The 19,331-nt window shown below is 42.7% G+C and overlaps 1 protein-coding gene across 2 annotated transcripts in view; it reads left to right on the forward strand.

Annotated features, from left to right (window-relative positions):
• The window catches only part of LOC105498347 (Wnt ligand secretion mediator), a 135,900-nt gene that overhangs the window by 84,875 nt on the left and 31,694 nt on the right, over positions 1–19,331 (forward strand). For both annotated transcript variants that reach the window (XM_071091416.1, XM_011770403.3), the window contains exons 7-11: positions 710–807; positions 1,171–1,234; positions 3,487–3,630; positions 4,842–4,925; positions 11,533–11,686. In XM_071091416.1, coding sequence (XP_070947517.1) covers positions 710–807; positions 1,171–1,234; positions 3,487–3,630; positions 4,842–4,925; positions 11,533–11,686 — 544 coding nt within the window. The remainder of the gene's footprint in view (positions 1–709; positions 808–1,170; positions 1,235–3,486; positions 3,631–4,841; positions 4,926–11,532; positions 11,687–19,331) is intronic.

Genomic DNA, 19,331 nt, shown 5'->3' on the forward strand with positions numbered 1-19,331 from the left:
AGAGATACGCTAAGAATGAGGCCTCGGCATCAGGGCCTGGGAGTGGAGGGAACTTGGTCCAGCACCAGGAAGCCAGCCAGCCAAGGATTGTCCACAGGGAGCTGGTGTGGACTGACCCACCTGGGGCCCTGCCTGGAGGCTAAGATCATCTTTGCTTTCCCTTTTTTCTCATTCTACATTCCTTCCTTTTCTTTCTCTTGGTGTCTTTGTTTATCAAGGAGAATCATTGCTGGTTTTAATAAGGATGGGGAGGAAATATGCCTGTTTTCCTAACCATAAGAGACACACTTCACATATTTAAATGCTTTAATGTCTTTACTTTGTCTTCCGGGGATCAGTCACTTTTATAAACACAAGTTACAAGTCACATAGAAATTTAATTCAGAATGAGTTATTTTGTGGACCACAAAGTGTCCTCTGCCTGGGAGCTGAGGCCATTCTTTGTGTTCCCCTGGCATCCTGTTCTTATTACTCTCAGAGCCCTTATGGCTGGGCTTTGTCATGTTCTGCATATGTGCCAGACTCCCCCACAGAGGTGAGTTCCTGAAGAAGAGATTTTCATCTTCTTTGTTCTCATACACCTAGAGTCTAGCATGGTGCTTGATACATAATAGGTGGTCAGCAGGTGTCCTTCGAATGCTGACTCCCCCATAGAATTGCTTGGTCTTCCTCTCCCCTCTATCTCCCTTTTCAATTTGGTTTTCCTCAGGATCAGCACGAGCGGAACCACATTGCAGGGTATTGGAAGCAAGTCGGACCCATTGCCGTTGGTTCCTTCTGCCTCTTCATATTTGACATGTGTGAGAGGTGAGCAGGTGTTTGTGGGACACTGAGCCAAACTGTGCATCACCACGCCCACTCCTGTCACTTTAGGAGGAGTGTTGGAAAAGGAGAATGGTGGTCGGGAACCTTTGGTATGGAAGCACTGGATGTGGTCACATACTCAGACAAGGTCTGGGATCAAATCAAATGCACAGCTCTTTACAGTTGCAAAATGTTTGGGCTGATGTATTCTACAAGCTTCATTTCTCTTTAGGATCTCTGTAATGTTTTTTAGCCTAAATACAGCCCTCACCCCTGCAGCTGAAAAGCTAAGAATACGTGAAAAGGAAAGTTCCCGTTTGCCTTTGTATTAATTTGTCTTGCCTTTCCATCTCATTTTCTTTGTAGAGGGGTACAACTCACGAATCCCTTCTACAGTATCTGGACTACAGATGTTGGAACAGAGCTGGCCGTATCCTTCCTTGATGGGTTCAGGGTTTTATTTCTTCCCCTAGCCACCCAGTCCCCAAGATCGTTTTCTAAGGCTCCGCTGATGCTCCCCATATGTACTCAGCCAGGGCTTTGATTCTCAGGCCAATTATAACAGCACAATTAAGGCTGATAATAAGAATTACTGCTTGCTTTCAAGCCTGGGTGACAGCAGGCAAAATGAGAAGGTCGCAGCCCATCCTCACAGCAGAGGGATCCGAGTTTCTGGGCTTACTGCAGCCTGTCTGAATTATCTGTTATACACTGTTTACTGCAGACTGAAGCATGACTAGCTTTTCCCTGGAGCCATGGAGGTTCATCTCTGGGCCCCTGTGGGAGAGTCTGTTTCTGAAATTGCCTATGTGCAAGACTTCTTACAGTGACCTTGGTGTGCTGGCAGATCACACTGCTGCTATTCATTCCTGAGACCAAGTGGAGATAAGGCTAAGGTGATTAGTTCCAGAGGAGTAGCCGAGGCTTCTGGTTGGTTGGCATAAACGCTAAGTCTTCTTCAGGAAGCAGAAGTGACAGTCTTAGCTTATCCCTTTTAGGATGCTGGATTTAAATATTTTATCTTCTGGAATAGTATGTGACATGCTCTTGGGAGAAAAGGACTCTGCTCTGGAGTGGAGAGAAAGGCCTGGGTTGTATTCTTCCTTGATGGCTCATATCTTGCCGTGTGCTAAGGACTATGCTTTGTCTTGCCACGATGTCTATATTGGTTTCTTAGTGTCACAAGAACATTGTGAGCAAACTAAATCTGTAGTATCATTACCTCAAAGATGAGAGAGAAGCTCTACCCTTCCTCCATTATGCCACCACCAAATGTTAGCTTCACAACAAGGAGAATGTTTATAATGTTAAATCTAGTTCAACTTTTTAATTTTATAAAATGATGGAGTGGGTAAAATTTCAAGTCCTGCAGAAAATAACTATATTCCCTTCATTCCAGGATACTGTTCATTATAGGAAAGAAGGCGAAACTGCATTAGATATTATATTATTTAATGAAATATGCATGCCAAGTTCACACTTATTAAATGCTTTTAAAAATAGACAATTTGGGCCAGGTGTGGTGGCTCATGCCTGTAATCCCAGCACTTTGGGAGGCTGAGGCCAGCGGATCACCTGAGCTTGGGAGTTCAAGACCAGCCTGACCAACATGGATAAACTCCGTCTCTATTAAAAATATAAAATTAGCCAGGTGTGGCGGCGCAAGCCCGTAATCCCAGCTACTTGGGAGGCTGAGGCAGGAGAATTGCTTGAACCCAGGAGGAGGAGGTTGTGGTGAGCCGAGATTGTGCCATTGTACTCCAGCCTAGGCAACAAAAGCAAAACTCTGTCTCAAAAAAAAAAGGCAATTTGGGCAGAGTTGTTGTAGTGGAAAGGGGTTGGAATCAGGTCACCTGCCTTCAAGGCAGCTCACACTACCGCAGGCCTTGGTGGTTCTCAGATTGACTCTAATGGCAGGTCAGCCCCCCTAGTGGGTCTCAAGTATACTGGCAGCAACCCAAACTCCCATCTGTGCCATGTGTCCTTCAATCCCCATTCTGTTGGACAAGACTTTCTGTGGTGACAGAAGACTGCAAGTGGTCCTTCTTCCCTGGTTTCACTTTAAGACCTTCAAGCCCATGCCCAGGGCCCCTGCACTGAGCTCCCATGTATCTCCTCTTCAATTATGCCAGAGCATCTCAATCTCATTCTTATAAAACTCCAAGGACGAGCCCAGTGGTTTCCAAACATAGTCATACTTGATGTCCTAGCCCCGGAAAATCTGATTCCATATATCTAGGGAGGAAGCTGGGGATCTACATTTGAACTCTTCTGGTGATTTTAATGTGGTTTTTCATCTGATCCATAGTGACCAATATATGCTTTATTAGTGCTTTTCAAATTTATTGTGTATACGAATCTCCTGGGGACCTGGTTAAAAGGCAGATTCCGATTCCTTAGGTCTATGGGAGGGCCCAGATTCTTCATTTCTAACAAGCAAGACACCATTTCTTTTCTTACTTGGTTTAGAAAGCAATATTGAACACCTCCCTCTGTGGTACTATTGTGTCAAGAAACCTATCACTGGCATTAGAATGTCAGGTTTTAATAATTTATCCCCTTGAAAATTTCCTATGTATTTGGAGACAAAACAAGTATTGCCAACAGACCTGGGGAGAAGTGCCTGGGCCCGCTCAGCTTGGCCTTGGCTAGCCCGTTGTTTCCTTTACTGGACACTACCAGATGGCCTTCATCATCGTGGCTGGAATCTGCCTCTGCCTCTACTTCCTGTTTCTATGCTTCATGGTATTTCAGGTGTTTCGGAACATCAGTGGGAAGCAGTCCAGCCTGCCAGCTATGAGCAAAGTCCGGCGGCTACACTATGAGGTGGGCAGATTGCTTGGCTCGTTCTGGAACTGGTGCTTGCTTATCTTTCCGCTTGATGTGTAAACACACACACCCCAGAGATAGAAAGCCTTAACTTTGAAATACACATTGAGAGATTCTCATGTAGGATCTCTGGGCAAACTTAGAGGCCAAATCTTACTCTGAGAAGCATCTAGCTGGCCTGTCTAAATCTTGGCATTTTCTGTGGTACAAATGTGTTTCCATTTCCAATAAGGAGTAAACTTGTTCAGCCAGTTCTTCAGCTTGGTGATGGAATGTAGGTACATACTAGATGGGAGATTGGACTATGGCAGAACTGGGATTTGGTTGGGATGAGGCTTTAGTCAAAGTTCTGTCCCAAAATCAACCCTGTCCTGTAACTAAACAGGGTTTAGTCCAGGTGATCTGATTTCCAGACTCTTAACAGGCTACATTCCCCTAAAATATCCAGCAGATGCTCAGACCGTTCAGTAATCTCTGTTTATAGATTATGTTCCTCATTCAAGAGAAACACTTAACATCCTCAAATCCCCAATGCAAGCAACACATCCTTGATTTATCAGGGATCCCTTGGGTTCATGCCTAAGTGGCTGTCCTTGGAGAAACAAGCCTGATTCCTGTATGAAAAGAGAAGCAGAAACTACAGAACCTCAGAGTTTTTATATGCAGTAGATCTTACACATAAGAGCCCCTGAATAATAGGCCTCCCTCCTTGAAACACAGGTTCTCTTAAATCCTGCTCTCAGGAAACCACAGGCACTTTCTAAGGCTTGCCTGTCTCCAGAGCTGGAGTGACATGAGAAAATTCAACCAAATCCACTTCATGTTGATTAATATGCACATTTCTTTTTGTTCACTGGAGCAGAATTTTATTACAACCACAGAAAACTTGGATTTGGTAACTTTGAACCCTTGCAGAGAAGCATAACCAGCTTAGCAGGGAAATTAGCAGCCTCACGACGTGTTGTGAATATAATTTCCCAGGCTCTCGTATCACTGCTTTATGAGTGATAAGAACATAGGAAATATTTGACCCAAGAAATTTTCAGCCACACTCACCTCTGCAGAAGAGATATTACTATGGGAAATCATTTTACTGTCATTCTTAGGGATTTGGTTTTACAGATTTCTTTAAGCTTTTTGTAGATTTATATAGTGAGAAAAGGATTGGTAGCTGATGGAGTATTAAACTACTCTTTCTTTTCTAATAGGGGCTCATTTTTAGGTTCAAGTTCCTTATGCTTATCACCTTGGCCTGCGCTGCCATGACTGTCATCTTCTTCATCGTTAGTCAGGTAAGTGGACCCTGAGATGTCAAGGTGAGAATGTCTCTGCAGAGGTCCCTCTACCTTGCACAGAAATTTGATAGAGCTACTGAGGAAAGGGGCAGAGAGGTCATAATTCTGGACAGCTGGTCAAGCCATATTTTTCTGGGTCTTGATATCACCTGGCCAAATGGACTAAATTTTCTCTTTCCATAAAACCTTGTAGGAGATAAAAGTTTCTAAATAAATTAAAAGCCTACAGCCAACTTGAAGGGCACATATTTTATTTACTTATGAGAATAAACTTATCAAGCCCTGTAGCACAACACTAAAGTGTAAATTTGACTCTATTTTTATCTAGCATTAACATAGATCCTTATACAATCCATCAGCTATTCCTTGTAATAATTATATTGCCACTTAAATATGAAACGTAATTCAGAAGTCCCTTTGATAGCATCTTGTCGTTTTACTGGTTATTTCCAAAACTCAAAATTTTGCTATACTTGAAAATCTCAACAATGATAATGATTTAAAAATATTCATAACTTGTTTTGAAGGGTGGGAAAGTACTCTTGAAGTCTAATATATCTATTATTCATTTGAGCATCACGGAAATCCTGCGAGGTAAGTAGGGCAGGAATTGTTATCCTAGATTGCTAGAATATGATATCTAATAGCTTTGGAGAAAGTTTTCATTAATGCTGTTTTCTAGCTGGATGGATTACTTAACAGTTCTAAGGTTTAGTTTTCTTATCTGCAAAATAAATATAACAGTAGACCCACAGAAGGCTGCTGTAATGATCACATGAAGTAATATTTACAAAGAGGGATGCATTCTGAGAAATGCATCATTATGTGAGTTCCTCATTAAGGGAACATCGTAGAGTGTACTTACACAATAGATGGTATCGCTTGCTACATACCTGGGCCATATGGTGTAACCTATTGCTCCTAGGCTACTAACCTGTACAGCATGTTCCTCTACTGACCACTGCAGGCAATTGTAACACAATGGTAAGTATTTGTATATTTCAAACATGTCTAAACATAGAAAAATACAGAAAAAATATGGTGTTATAATCTTACAGGACCACCATCATGTATGTGGTCTGTTGTTGACTAAACCATCATTGTGGCCACCAAATGTAATTAGCAGAGCACCTGGCACATTGTAAGCATGAATAGTTGTGTTCTTATGAATAGCAAGAAGGTTGAATGTCTTTCTTGTCAAAGGACGTGCAATAAGTTAAGAGATCAGAACCCAGTCCATCTGACTCTTTTGCCAGTGCTTTGTCATTTAGCCAAAATGGAGGATTTCAGCAGTGCAGATAGTCTCTTAGGACATGACTTGCTCCATTCTGCTAGGAAGTTTCCCTAGTACAGGGACTCCTAACCATTTTTGTATATGGACCCCTATAGCAACCTGATGAAGGCTACGAGTCTCCTCTTAGAATGTTTTCTCATAAGTAAAATAAAATACTTTGAATTTCAAAGGGAATCATCTCTATATATCATATGTAATATATATTTACAGTAAAACATGCTACAGGTATATTACAGATTTATATCTACAACTGTAATTGATGTGAAAATATCATGATTCCTATCGAGAAAATCACAGTAGTACTAACACTATCGGGATTTTTCTGCATCTGTAATTGAAGTAAACATTATCTTTCAGTTAGAGACTAGTGAAAATAAAGATACAATTTTTTCTATTCTAGTTTATGGACCCCTTAAATTCTATCCAAGGACACCCAAGGGGACCCCGAGTTTGGAGCCTCTAGAGCCCTGTTGTTGGCTGTGCCACTGGGGAGTGTTAGCGTTGCTAGCTCTACTGAGGTTGAAATGAACATGGAAAAAATAAAACTGATATACATATATGTCTTTGTAAGTTCTGTTCACCACATCTGCTTTGACCTATAACACTGCCGTGTTTGTCTCAGGTTGTTTGTTTATAAAACCTTGGAAACTTCGCTTTCCACTCCACTCTGAAAGAGTTTTTTATTCTACCAGCTAAGGCTCAAACATCCATATTCAAACAAGAGTGTCTGAGGCCTGACTTCTCCCATGGCTGTTCCCTCCCATGACAAAAATGCTTTTCAGTTCCTCCAGTCCCTCCGTAGTGCACAGTGGCACTTGACACAGCCAGGTCTGCAAGGCTGAGAGGGCACGGAGCACTTCCTTGGAGAAACAGAATCTCAAGGAAGATGGGTTGAGACATAAAAGGCAATTTCAAGATATGTTTTCAGGAAGGCAGAAAGAAGGGTGCTTTTGGTCCTAAGGCCACACACAGGTCCTTGTGCCAATTTGGGAAGCTGACGTCATTCTCCCCACACTGCCTCATGTATGTCTTACCTCTGTGGGGAGTGCCTTCCACCTGAAGTCAAGAAGGACTGATCCCTGAAGCAGCTGCGTGTTGCCAGGATTTAACCTTGTACATGTTTAATTAGTGTACTTCTTACAGCAAAGGAAGCCATCTTCCAAGGAGCATAGTTTGTGGCTTTTCTTTGGAGAAAAAGATTAATATTCTATTGCCTCAGTATTTTCTAATACAGCTTCAGCCTGTGGCTGGCTTTTTATATCTGCTGCGACAGTCAGCCCGGAGTGGATTTCAACTCTAAGGGGGTAGCAATGAGGCCTTTTGAATTCCATTAGCTCCTCACATTCCTCCTGCTGGGTTTTTTTTTAAAGATTTATTTATAGACATCTAAGACATTTTCCGGCATAACTCTCAGTGTCCCAGGTACTGTATTAATATAGTCATCAGAGGGTTTATTTTTTAATGTCATTTTGGAATGTCAGAGCAATGAGCTCACCTGAAAGGAAACCTATTGGGTAACTTTTTGAAATGGATCCCAGCCTTAGGTAAAAGGAATGTATTAAAACCCCCATTATACTCTCGGGCTTGCTGTGGGAGAGCTTGCATTTAAGCCTCATGAAATATAATGCGAGGGGATCTCGCCAGGATATTGAAGCTCTGAGGCCAGGAATGAAAGGCGACGGGAAGCTGTGGAATGCAGTGACCTTGAGGCTTTGTAGCTGGGTACTGAGGTGCAGTCTTTTAATGCCTGCCATTTTAATGGCCTCAGTCATAGCAACCAAGAGATGGTACATCGCAGTCTGGTATTTCAGCCCCTTCCCTCTGGAAAATAAAGAGGTGTTCCATTTAGAGGTGGCGGCAGTAGGGAACAGAAGTGCAGTGCAGGGGAGAAGGTCACCGACCTTCATTAAGGGGACCCCCAGGTGCCTGACATTCAGGTCAAGCCACATGCAGCAAACTCCCAGAGAGCCTGTCCCCAGCTCTTTTGTGTGTGTGTGATCACTTCATTCTGTTACTTACAGAGGAAATGTTTCCGGTAAGAGAGCCTGGGTCTGGGATTTGGAAATCTTGTTGTTAAGTGGAATGTTGGTTGTCAAGACTACTGGGTGTAAAGGGATTTGACCTTCACTTGGCTCCAGGGGTATAATTGGGTGGTTTCACACAAAAGTAAATTGTTCAAATGTAAAATCAGGAAAAACAGGGACTTTTAGAAAGAAGACTTACGCAGAGGGTGAGATTTGGGAATTTTTTTTGGTGGGGGAGTTTTGGCGGAGGGGGGCTGGGGCTACCTGATTTTTCTCTCAAAGTTAAAAGGGGGAGACTGTTACCTCCGCCTTGGCATTAGTATGATTTTGGATTTACAAGGCCTGCTCTGTTGAGGCCGCTTATTGTGGTACATATTGGTGGGAATGTGCTCAGAGCTGAGGATGTCTCAGGCATGAATAATTGGGAGAGGAGAGGGAAAAACAAGCTAGCCATCAAAGGGTAGAGTTACACTATCTATACCGTTTATTTCTGCAGTTCAGCTCTTTGCCCACGGCAGGAAACACCACATTTACAGATTGCACATTCAGTAGGATGTGTAGTTCTGCAATTCCACTCTAAACAATGTGTCCCAGAGCAAGTATGAGATGTTTCCTGTCAGGCTTAGTGTGTGCAAAGGCATACTATGGGCATCTCATTCCAGTGGTTCTACTGTAAGTTTTTATTTTGTTTATATATCCAATTTATTTATACCATACGTTACTATGTCCAGGATATACAGTGCATGCTATACAGATCTGAATATACAAACCTGTGTGTGTATGTTGTATTAGTAAGGTACATTATGGGCAATGAAGTGAATTTCAGAAGGAAATTTGACCTTACACAGTCGTTGCCTCATGTGCTACCTTCAGAGCAGGTGCTACCTTCAGAGATCAACCCCTGTTTAAGATAACATTCCTACCTTTGTGTTGTATAATGGTTCAGAATACCTTCTTTTGGAGTCAGAGCCATGACTCTCTGGCTGAGCAATCTTGGGCAAGATACTACATCTTTCTGTGCCACAGTTTACCCATGTGTTGAATGGAAATATTACCTACCTACCTACCTCACAGCATCATTAAGAAGACTAAATAATGTGTTTCATGTAAAAGGTTTAGTATTGTATCTGGCACATCATTAGCATGGAATAAATATGCTTATCCTTGTTATGAATACAAAAGAATCTTAGCTTTGCTAATATTTGTATTAACCACTTATTTTAAATAAATATAACAGAAAGCAATATTTTAAATGAATAACACTTTTCACATATTGGCATCTCCTCTCACTTTTAAATTCAATTATTATGACTTGCTGTGGACTGCAATATTTTCTCTTTACTTTTCAGTCAAATACTTATTAAGAGTGGTTGTTTCCATCTCCACTTTCTACCTCCATGTATTTGTCCTGGAGTCCCTACACATGCCTGTACTTTACCTCTGTTCATTCAACATACGTCTACTGAGCACCACTGTGTACCAGGCACACAGGTTGGTGTTTCCTTAGATGGGTCAGTCATGTCAATCCTAGCAAGAATCAATGTCACTAAAATTGTCAGTACTGAGTATTTCCAACTTCTGTCACAGGAAGTAGTAGGGTCTCTTACTGGCCCTTCCCTGAGCTGAAGAGTCCACTGCCTTAACAGAGTAGAAGAGCTGCCATATTGCCATATTCTCTCTTGTAGCTAGGAAGGATGGCAGCCTAGCCTCCCTCCTTCATCACGTACAGAAGAGTTCTCTGTGTTATGACAGCAGGTACATATATTTCTGGAAACTATCTTAATGCTTTCTTTTCATTTCCATTATATGCAGTAAAAATCATAAGATGCTCTAAGTAACACAGTTTTTATAAAGTTAGCATATTCTGCACTTAAAAGTAAGGAGAGCGACATTTGGAGACATTTCTAAGAAGTCCTAAGTAGCTTGAATGCCGGTACATTGTCCTAAAATTAGTAATGGTTATGAAATCCTTCTTTGCCAAAAAATACTCTGGGCATTTTATATAAAATGCATTATTTTCCAAAATAAATAAGAGTTCATAATGGTGGTTTGTTTATGAGTCACAAAAAGTGAAGAATTATGTGTCACCAAGGCCAAACTGAAACTGCCGAGTCTATAATTGGTTAATGTGGTTAACTGACACTCCTGGTCTTTCAGAAGAAAATACCTATACTTAGACCTTAATTTGGCCTAGGGCCCCAAATGGGTTATGGATTATACAGAAGATAATGAACACAGACCCACTGTATCATAAACAGGCAATGAAATCCACCTGCTTGTGAAAGTTCTTAACATTTCAATCCAGCCTGCCATCTTACAATTTAAAAGTGATTCCTAGAGAAGGTTTATACAATGCAGCCTCATTCGGCTGTCAAAGGAACATTTATCCAATACTTTCTTCTATTTCCATTTTAAGTATCCTGTAGTAAGCAGAAGTGGTCAAAATCATTTCATTTGTGTCAGAGCTGGGAACAAATTAGTCACCCAGCTCAGCAGCTCTGTTGACAGTTCTTAGTATAATCCATATATCTTTAGGCAGCCCTTAAGACAATTACCAAATCATTAACACAGACAAAAACAGCTTCAAAACATCTCTTGCAGAATTTCAAAGCATATGAAAGCTTCATAATTATCTTCATGAGTGGCTTACTTCGAGTGATGTTATAGGAATAACTAATATTTACTCGGTGTTTACTGTATGCCAGGCAGTTTCTAGAAATATTTTTCTTAATTCTCTTCAATAACCTGTAAGCTTTTATTTTACACTTACGGACACTGAAGTTCTGAAGTTTGGAGCCTTCATCTTGTCTTACCATTAAGCAGAGTGAATGGTAGACACTGGATTTGAAATAATCTATGGTGCATCAGGTCCTAAAGACATGGCAGCAAAGAGAACTGGTCTCTGCCTGCAGGGAATTGACATCTAGCTGGGAAGACAGACAGCAGAGGAGGAATTAAAACTGTGAATAAGTGATGGGCTCAAACACAGTTTGTTTAACTTAGGGATAGCAATGAATTGCTGTTTTTAGGAAGAGACACTCCCTAGGTGATACTAATGTGTAGCCAAGGTAAGGACCACCGTGCCTGACACATAGCTAGAGAACCTTCAGTTGACCTTAATTTTTACTGAAATGATTCAGATTAAAATATGGAGTCTTACATGGCCCTCCATGTTTCCCATATGTAGAAGAGACTTGGTTTTCATGTTGGCTGGTTCCTTTATTGGTGTTATGTTTCTTCTGTTTCTTCTCTGTTTCAATTGAATGTCACCATCCTTTCTCCGTAGGTAACGGAAGGCCATTGGAAATGGGGCGGCGTCACAGTCCAAGTGAACAGTGCCTTTTTCACGGGCATCTATGGGATGTGGAACCTGTATGTCTTTGCTCTGATGTTCTTGTATGCACCGTCCCATAAAAACTATGGAGAAGACCAGTCCAATGGTGAGTTTCTGTCTCTTTAGAACAGCTTAAGTCAGGATAAATAGGCTTCTGTCTTTACGAGATTTAAGTGGCTAAAGCTCTGAGATTTCCAGTGAAGCTTTCCCTCCAAGTATACTCCTCGCACTGGGAGACAGTGAACGAGCACCCAGGGGACTCAGGGCCATAAGACAAAAAGCCCACACAAGCCAGATCTTTAAGTCCTCATTTTTAAATCTCTAAAATACATTGAGAATATTGCATGCTAGTCTAAAATATGTCTTGATTTTAGTACAAGAGTCAAATTTGCTTTCTTTACATTTTTGAGCACAATTGACTGTTGGAAACTATGCCATGTTTATTCCTCCCATTTGAGAAGCAGAATCCTAAGATACCAGGTGGAGGGAGTCTGGGCCCTGAGAGCTGAAGATGGAACAGGCTTCATTTTTCTTCTGCCCATTTTTCTTCAAAGTGATTTTTTGATGTATGTCTAAACCAATAGCTATTCTCCTGTCCCCAGAATCTTACTGTCCTTTAGTGCTGGTGTGTGCTGCCTTTTTATATCTTATAATCACGGAGCACTGAGACGTGGATGCTGCAAGTAGCCTTACAGAATCCAGTCATTTTATAGATAAAGAAACTGAGGCCTAGAGAAGGGAAGCTCTTGCTCAAGGTTTCTTCACTAGCCACAGCAGACAGAAATGATTAACACTGTCTAGGCCAGTGCTGTTAACAGGTAACAGGTGACCTGATAAACAACTGATCTAGTAGATGCTTTTTCTGTTTGGCTTCAGCCTTATTCCTCATTCCTTCTCTTTTTATACCTGCTTTACTCTACCCATGTACTTGCTATTCCCCAAACATAGGAAGCCCTTTCTCAAATTAGTGCTCTAGTGCCTTTCACTCTGCCTTGCAGTGGAAACCAGGGTAGCAGCCCCCCAGAGCCAAGGGTTGGCCTCACTTTTAGGAGGTACTCAGTGAGTGTGCGTTGCATGAGTGGACTGCACATTCTACCTCCATCTGGGACTAATGAAACTCTACTCTTCTTTTGGGCCCAGTCAAAATGCAGCATCTTCTTTAACACCTATTCCCAATCACCCCAATTAGAATCCAGCAAATGACATTCAACAGAATGTTGTCTCCATGATATGTTGATAAATTTAGGTAGTCAAACATGCTTGAGAATGATTGAGTTGATCGGCACTAATAAGACTTTACACTGCAATATATGTTAATGCCTTTAGTACATTAATTTATACTGTCAGTCTTTATAAAGCGGAGGGCAGTAACAGCATTTTCCAGAATTATTAGATCATTTGGCCCTGGCACCCTTTCTTCAGGCAGTGTATCTCTTGAAACTGTTGTCCTAAGGAATATGCCTAGGGGATCGTGAGTTTACTTTCCACATGACATTCACTGTGTAGAGGTGGCAGATGAGTCGTCTGTGCCTTTATGCTCCTGCTGGACCATCGACTCCTTCAGGGCAAGGACTAGTTCTTAAGGATACTTTTAAAATGTTGAGTGAATTAATGCTTTAGAAGTAAGACTTCTAGATTAGCCTTCAGTGATCTTGTGGGGAGAAGGGATGGGGGTAGTAACTTGAGAGATGAGATGAAGAGGAGCAGGAGGAGAAGGCATCTGTGCTGGGGGTCAAGGGACGTTGAGTGGTCTCAGCCACCGTCTGTCTTCATCCTATATTTTCCATATCCATGTGAGAGCATGCTGGACATGAGTTTCCCTCACCCCTTGACCTCTTTGGAGTAGACATATTGTCACAATCAGTTTCAAACCCATCTCTGGTCTGAGGTGAGAATACAGAGCATTTACTTACCTACCCCCTGCCCAACTTTGATTTGACTGACTGTTTTGCTAGAAGGCTTGTGAGCTAGGCAGCCTTCTTCCTTTCCATTTCTAGTAAAAACACCACTCGGTGTTTTTACACTGCCGGGCTTGTGGACAAGAATCTTGATTTCATTCCATGGTCATCCTGTGGGACATTGGAGGAAACCATGTGGCCTTGTCCTTGATGCGAGTAGGTAGAGTTTCTACCTTCCAGAGAAATACCACTTAAAGCAATGGCTGGCCTTCTGGATGATGGAATGATAATACCAGTGGGAAATAATGATCAAGTATTGACTGTGTGCTACAGCACTTTATGTACGTAAATTCTTTTGCTTGTTTTTATTGTGTGACTGCTGGCAAACCACTTAACCCTCTGTGTACCACTGCTCCCAAATGTAAGTGATCTCCTAAAGTCCTTTTGAACTATGAATTTCTATGGTTAGGCTGTGTGCAATGGCTCACACCTGTAGTCCTAGCACTTTGGGAGGCCAAGGCTGGAGGATTTCTTGAGCCCAGAAGTTTGAGACCAGCCTAGGCAACATAGTGAAACCCCTTCTCTACAAAAACAAAACAAAACAAAAAACAAAAAAGTCAGGCATGGTGGTGTGCACCTGTAGTTCCAGATATTCAGGAGGCTGAGGCAGAAGGATCCCTTGAGCTCAAGGGGTTTAAGGCTGCAGTAAGCCATGATTGCACCACTGTACTCTAGCCGCCTAGGTGATAGAGGAGGCCCTGTCTCAACAAAAAAAAAAGAAAAGAAAAGAAAAGAAAATCCATGGTTGTCCTTCTTCCTATTAGCAGGGAAGGGGCAGAAGAACACCTCTTGCCACTAATTGGCAGCCTGGGGGTGATATTTGTCATAGGTGAGGGATTTCCAAACATTGGTGAGAATGTGTCCACCCTACACAGTAGCTGTTCTCCTAGGCTTGAAATGTTGTAGTTGAGAAAAGCACTTGACTCTCCCTCATCAGAGTTTTTCACTGAAGACAGCTTGATCTGTAATTTCATGGAAAACTTGCCAATAATTCTCAACAAGAGGTCATATCCCCTGAATCCATTGCTAAGGGGGTGTTTTTAAATGTTCATAGTTGTTTTGGTTGGTCACTATAACTGGGATATGCCTTTGACATTTAGTGTCCAGATTCTAGGGGGTGCTATTAAATGTTCAATAGGCAAAAAAGACTCATCATAAAGAAATGTCCTGCCTGAAATGCCAAGTAGAACCTCTCTTAAAAAACCTTCTTCAAGCAGTTTAGTGGGCAAACTCTCTGGGGACCATATGCTCATCCTACACACAGAAGTCGTAAGATTTAGCAGTTCTCCTTTGGTAACATGATCATCTGTGACTTCCCAGCACCCCTGTGAGCCCCTGGCAGCTTGGGAGCCCTTCCCTTTCCTGCATGGTGCTGTGACCTTGTGCATTTGGAAGGGGTCTCTTCTATGTTGGGCACTCTGCTCACTTTTCTTCTCTATTTTGTTTCACTTTTCATCTCTTCATCTGCCACCAGATCACACAATGTATCTTAGGAATTTCAGAGCGTTTGCCAAGATTTCAAAGTTCCTTGGAAAGACCTGGCTTGGAATATTATGTGGAAACCTCAAAGATGAACTCTTGCAAGGAAGGATACATGTGTCTTTACATTCTTTGAGTCTCTGGATGGAATTCCTTCTCCACCTCCAGCATTCCCACGCTCTTTTCCCATTTTCATGGGAAGCTTTTATTTTTAAGTTGGCTTTGGCCTTTCCCACGCTATTTCTTTCTCTCCTTTGCTTTGAAGCTTCAGAGCTAGGAATTCAGATCTCCTGGTACAGAGAGTGAATCCCAGGTGTGTGGGGCTTCAGCCTTCGTTAGATGGATCCTGGACGGAGCACAGACAAGCAGTTTCTGATACCAAAGGCAATAAGAAAAGGGAAAGAATCTTTGATGGAGGTTGTTTGGTATGTGAGTTGGAGGGCCATGCCAAGTGTCAGGAGGAAGTAGAAGTGGGTAGGAAGAAAATGGAATCATTGAGCATTTCACGATAGACTTTTTCTTCTCTCTTTTGGTCATAGAATGGACAGAGAAGAACAAAGTAGGCCCCAGGTTCAAGACAAGATCACTTTCCAAAGAGCATTTTCTCGTGTATTTCTGTTTCTCTTTCATAGTGTGGATCAGAAAGTGACCCTTTACAAATGAACCACTGAGCCCCTCAGTACTTAGCTCACACGTCATACCTTAATTCCTTAGTACTTAGCCTTTGCCATCTTGAATAAGATGGAGTGAAGTGAAGCTCAAACGAGTGACAGAAACCTAGTCCTTGCTCTCAAGGAGGATTTAGCCTGGTCTGGGGTACAAGATTTCCTCATCTTCCTCTTGAAAGGTGGCAGGACAACTCCACGCTGGAGTGTTTGCACCAGCAGATAGGTGCTGTGGGAGTGTGGTGCCACATTCTTTATAGCCACAGGCTTTCATGGACTTCCCCTGGGTTCCTTCCTATTGGTTGGTGGACCATAGTGGCAGTGAATATGCAAAGTCATTCACATTAATCATTTTATTTGTATGTATGTAGAATTAGATGTGTAATCATTTAATGGATATATGTGTGTCTGAGTGTACACCACACACACATGCACATATAGATTTTTAAATTTAGCAAAGATATTTTAGTTACTTTTCCTTCAAGGAACACTTGTATTTTCTGCCCTGGTGCTGCTGTTGCTGTTGCTGCTGCTGCCTTTTCATGACAGTTGTTCTTTTTACCTGTTGCCATAACCAATTTGTGAATCATTCTGGATGTCTTCCCAGGCAGATATGAATTGCAGCAGGCTAAAGTGAACCCTCTGCTCGGAGCAGAAATACCACCTCCCAGGGCTCCAGCAGCAAAGCTCTGCACACATGAAAAACTGTCCAAACCCACTCAACCACAATTCAGGTGGGAATAAGAAGCTGGAGCTGCTTATGAAGTCAGACAACTCTTGATAATAGCTTTGATTTTTGTGTTCTTTTGATTATAAAATTCTTGTCAGAATGTTTTAAAAAAAGAAGTGAGACATAGAAATCCCAACTAGATGACTGTGGCAGAGGGAACACCAAGACGCCCTCACTGCCACCATTCCCTCCTATTTCTGTTCACGCTGAGCATTTGCTGTCTAATGTGCCCACTCTGCTGGGAGCAAAAGCAGCAATGCTGGTTCCGTGTCTTGGCAGCTAGCTACTGTGTGATGTCAGTTTTACTTCTGGAGGCTTCTGAGGTCTCCTGCCCCTTGTTTCACAGGAAAGATGGCTTTGGCTTTTGTTGCCTCAGTAAAGGGCTGGATTAAGTCCTGAGGCCCTGACAGTGGTCGCCCCCTTTTATTGAAGCCATCCCCCTGATTGTACGTTAGATGATCTGCCCATGGCCAACTGGGCTTCTTGATGTCTGAGCACTGATGGGATTGGTCTGTCACTTGGGCTGGACCCAGACCCTAAAACAGGTCTTAAAAGCCTTTCTCCATTCCCCAGTGAAGGTGGGAACCAAGTGATGGACCGTCACCAGCCTGGCACCCCTTGCTCAGCTGTTTGTAGTCAGGTGTCTTCTGTCCCCTGCCTCTCCCAGGGCTATTGCTCTGCCAGTGACCTGACCTTTCCTGGCCCAGTCAATTAAAATCATTTTTTCTGAGTCTTAGAATTCCTGTCACCCCACCATGATAGGGACATCTCAGTTACCTTCTTGGGAAGAACCTTCAGCTTCCTAAATGTTTGCTAGAGTTGCTATACGAATACTTCAGACGGGGTGTCCTAAACAACAGAAGCTTATTTTTTCAGTTCTGGAAGTTAGTCTGAGATCAAGGTATCACCAACGCTGGTTTCTTCCGAGACCTCTCTCTCTGGTTTGTAGATGGATACTTTCTCCCTGTGTCTTCACCTGGTCTTCCCTTTGTCTATATCTGTATTCTAATCCCCTTTTCTTTCAAAGGACACCAGTCTGTTGGAGTGGGGCCCATCCCCAATTGACCTCCCTGTTACTTACTTCTTTAAGAAGGCCCTATCTTGAAACACAGTCGCATTCTGAGGTTCTAGCAGTTAGAACTTCAATACATGAATTTGAGAGTTTGGGGGAGATATAGTTCAGCCTGTAACACCAAGATTTTACCCCCAAACGAAAAAGTTGTATTGTGTTCTTCTCCCACTTGCAGTTACTGCCTGGCGCTAAGTGTCTGGAGGTGCTTTGGAGGTCCAGGGACAATGGCTCGCTCCAAGCCTGGAATAAATGACCTCTGGGGTTGACAGGCACTGAGAGACTGCTGGACCCAGGGTTCCTAACCCTGCCCACCAAAGCCACTCTGCCCCATCTCCCAGAAGGGATCCTCAAAGCTGAGCTATCCCAAGGCACACTTGTTTGCTAACTGAGGGTGTTTTCCTAAATGCCAGTGGGGAAGAACACCAGTGCCGACATGCTAGGCTAGACCCAGCCATGCAGAGCGCAGAGGAGCTGCCCTTGCCTGCACCGGGGGAATGTTTGGTGGGTGTTTTGAGCACTTACTACATACCACATACTGTTCTGGGTATTTACTTTCTTAAAAAAAAAAAAAAAAAAACAGGCCAGGTGCAGTGGCTCATGCCTGTAATCCCAGCATTTTGGGAGGCCGAGGCGGGTGGATCACAAGGTCAGGAGATCGAGACCATCCTGGCTAATGCGGTGAAACCCCATCTCTACTAAAACACACACACACAATTAGCTGGGCATGGTGGCATGCACCTGTAGTCCCAGTTGCTCAGGAGGCTGAGGCAGGAGAATCTCTTGAACCCGGGAGGCGGAGCTTGCAGTGAGCTGGCTCGTGTCACTCCACTCCAGCACTCTAGCCTGGGTGACAAAGCAAGACTGTATCTAAAAAAAAAAAAAAAAAAAGAAGAAGAAGAAACCTACCGTTCACCATTTGATCATTTTTTCTTTTGATTAAGATCTTACTGTGTTGCTCAGGCTGGTCTTCAGCTCCAGGGCTCAAGTGATCCTCCTCCTGCCTCTGCCTCCCAAAGGGCTGGGATTACGGAAGTGAGCCACTGCGCCAGCCACACTGTTTTGTTCTTTAACATGACAATCAACACCAAAAATGTAAGGCAGACATATTCTTAAACAGTCCTTTGCATGAAAACAATTTGGCTTTACAAATACTACACTTTCCTGTTTTTCTCATTCTGCTGTGAACCAGAGACTTCATTACAAAACGTTATCATTTGAACTTAGCCTTGAAGGTGAATAAGAGAGAGGTTCGTGTGGGCCTAGGGAAAATTCCACAAAAAAGGATAGGTCATGAATGTTCTGGAAAGAACATAAGCTTTGGAGGTAGACACAGATGGTTTGGAATCTTGGCTCCAGCACACATTGTGTATGACCTTGAGAACAAATATGAACTCACGGTGTGGGAGATCCCTGGCTTTCACACTTGGGCAGTGGGGTGTTAATTTGCATTGGTAGTGGTGAGAATGGAGGTAGGTAGTCCTTATTAACATTAGAAGACTTCTAGTGGTACCTCTGATCTCTCCCGGAATCTGCAGTACAACCTCAGAATGAGCATAGCAGTTGTCTTTTTTATTGAAGGGGCCACAGATACACAAGCAATTGTCATTAAAATGCTGCCAGTCCTAAGAAGCAGTCTCCAGTGCATGTGGCTTTCTTCGTCCTCATTAGGCATTCCAGGCAGTTACAACCAAGCAGCAGCTACACACCTGTGGATGTGACGCCACACATATGGATGCATTGCTGTAGTCCTTTGGGATGAAATCTGTGCCAGACATTGGTCTCATTTCACAAGGTTAGGAAGAAATAAACCGTCATCCAATTGTTAATGAGCTGTGATGAATTGACAT

The sequence above is a fragment of the Macaca nemestrina genome, chromosome 1 (assembly GCF_043159975.1).
Source record: "Macaca nemestrina isolate mMacNem1 chromosome 1, mMacNem.hap1, whole genome shotgun sequence".
Classification (NCBI taxonomy): Eukaryota; Metazoa; Chordata; class Mammalia; order Primates; family Cercopithecidae; genus Macaca; species Macaca nemestrina.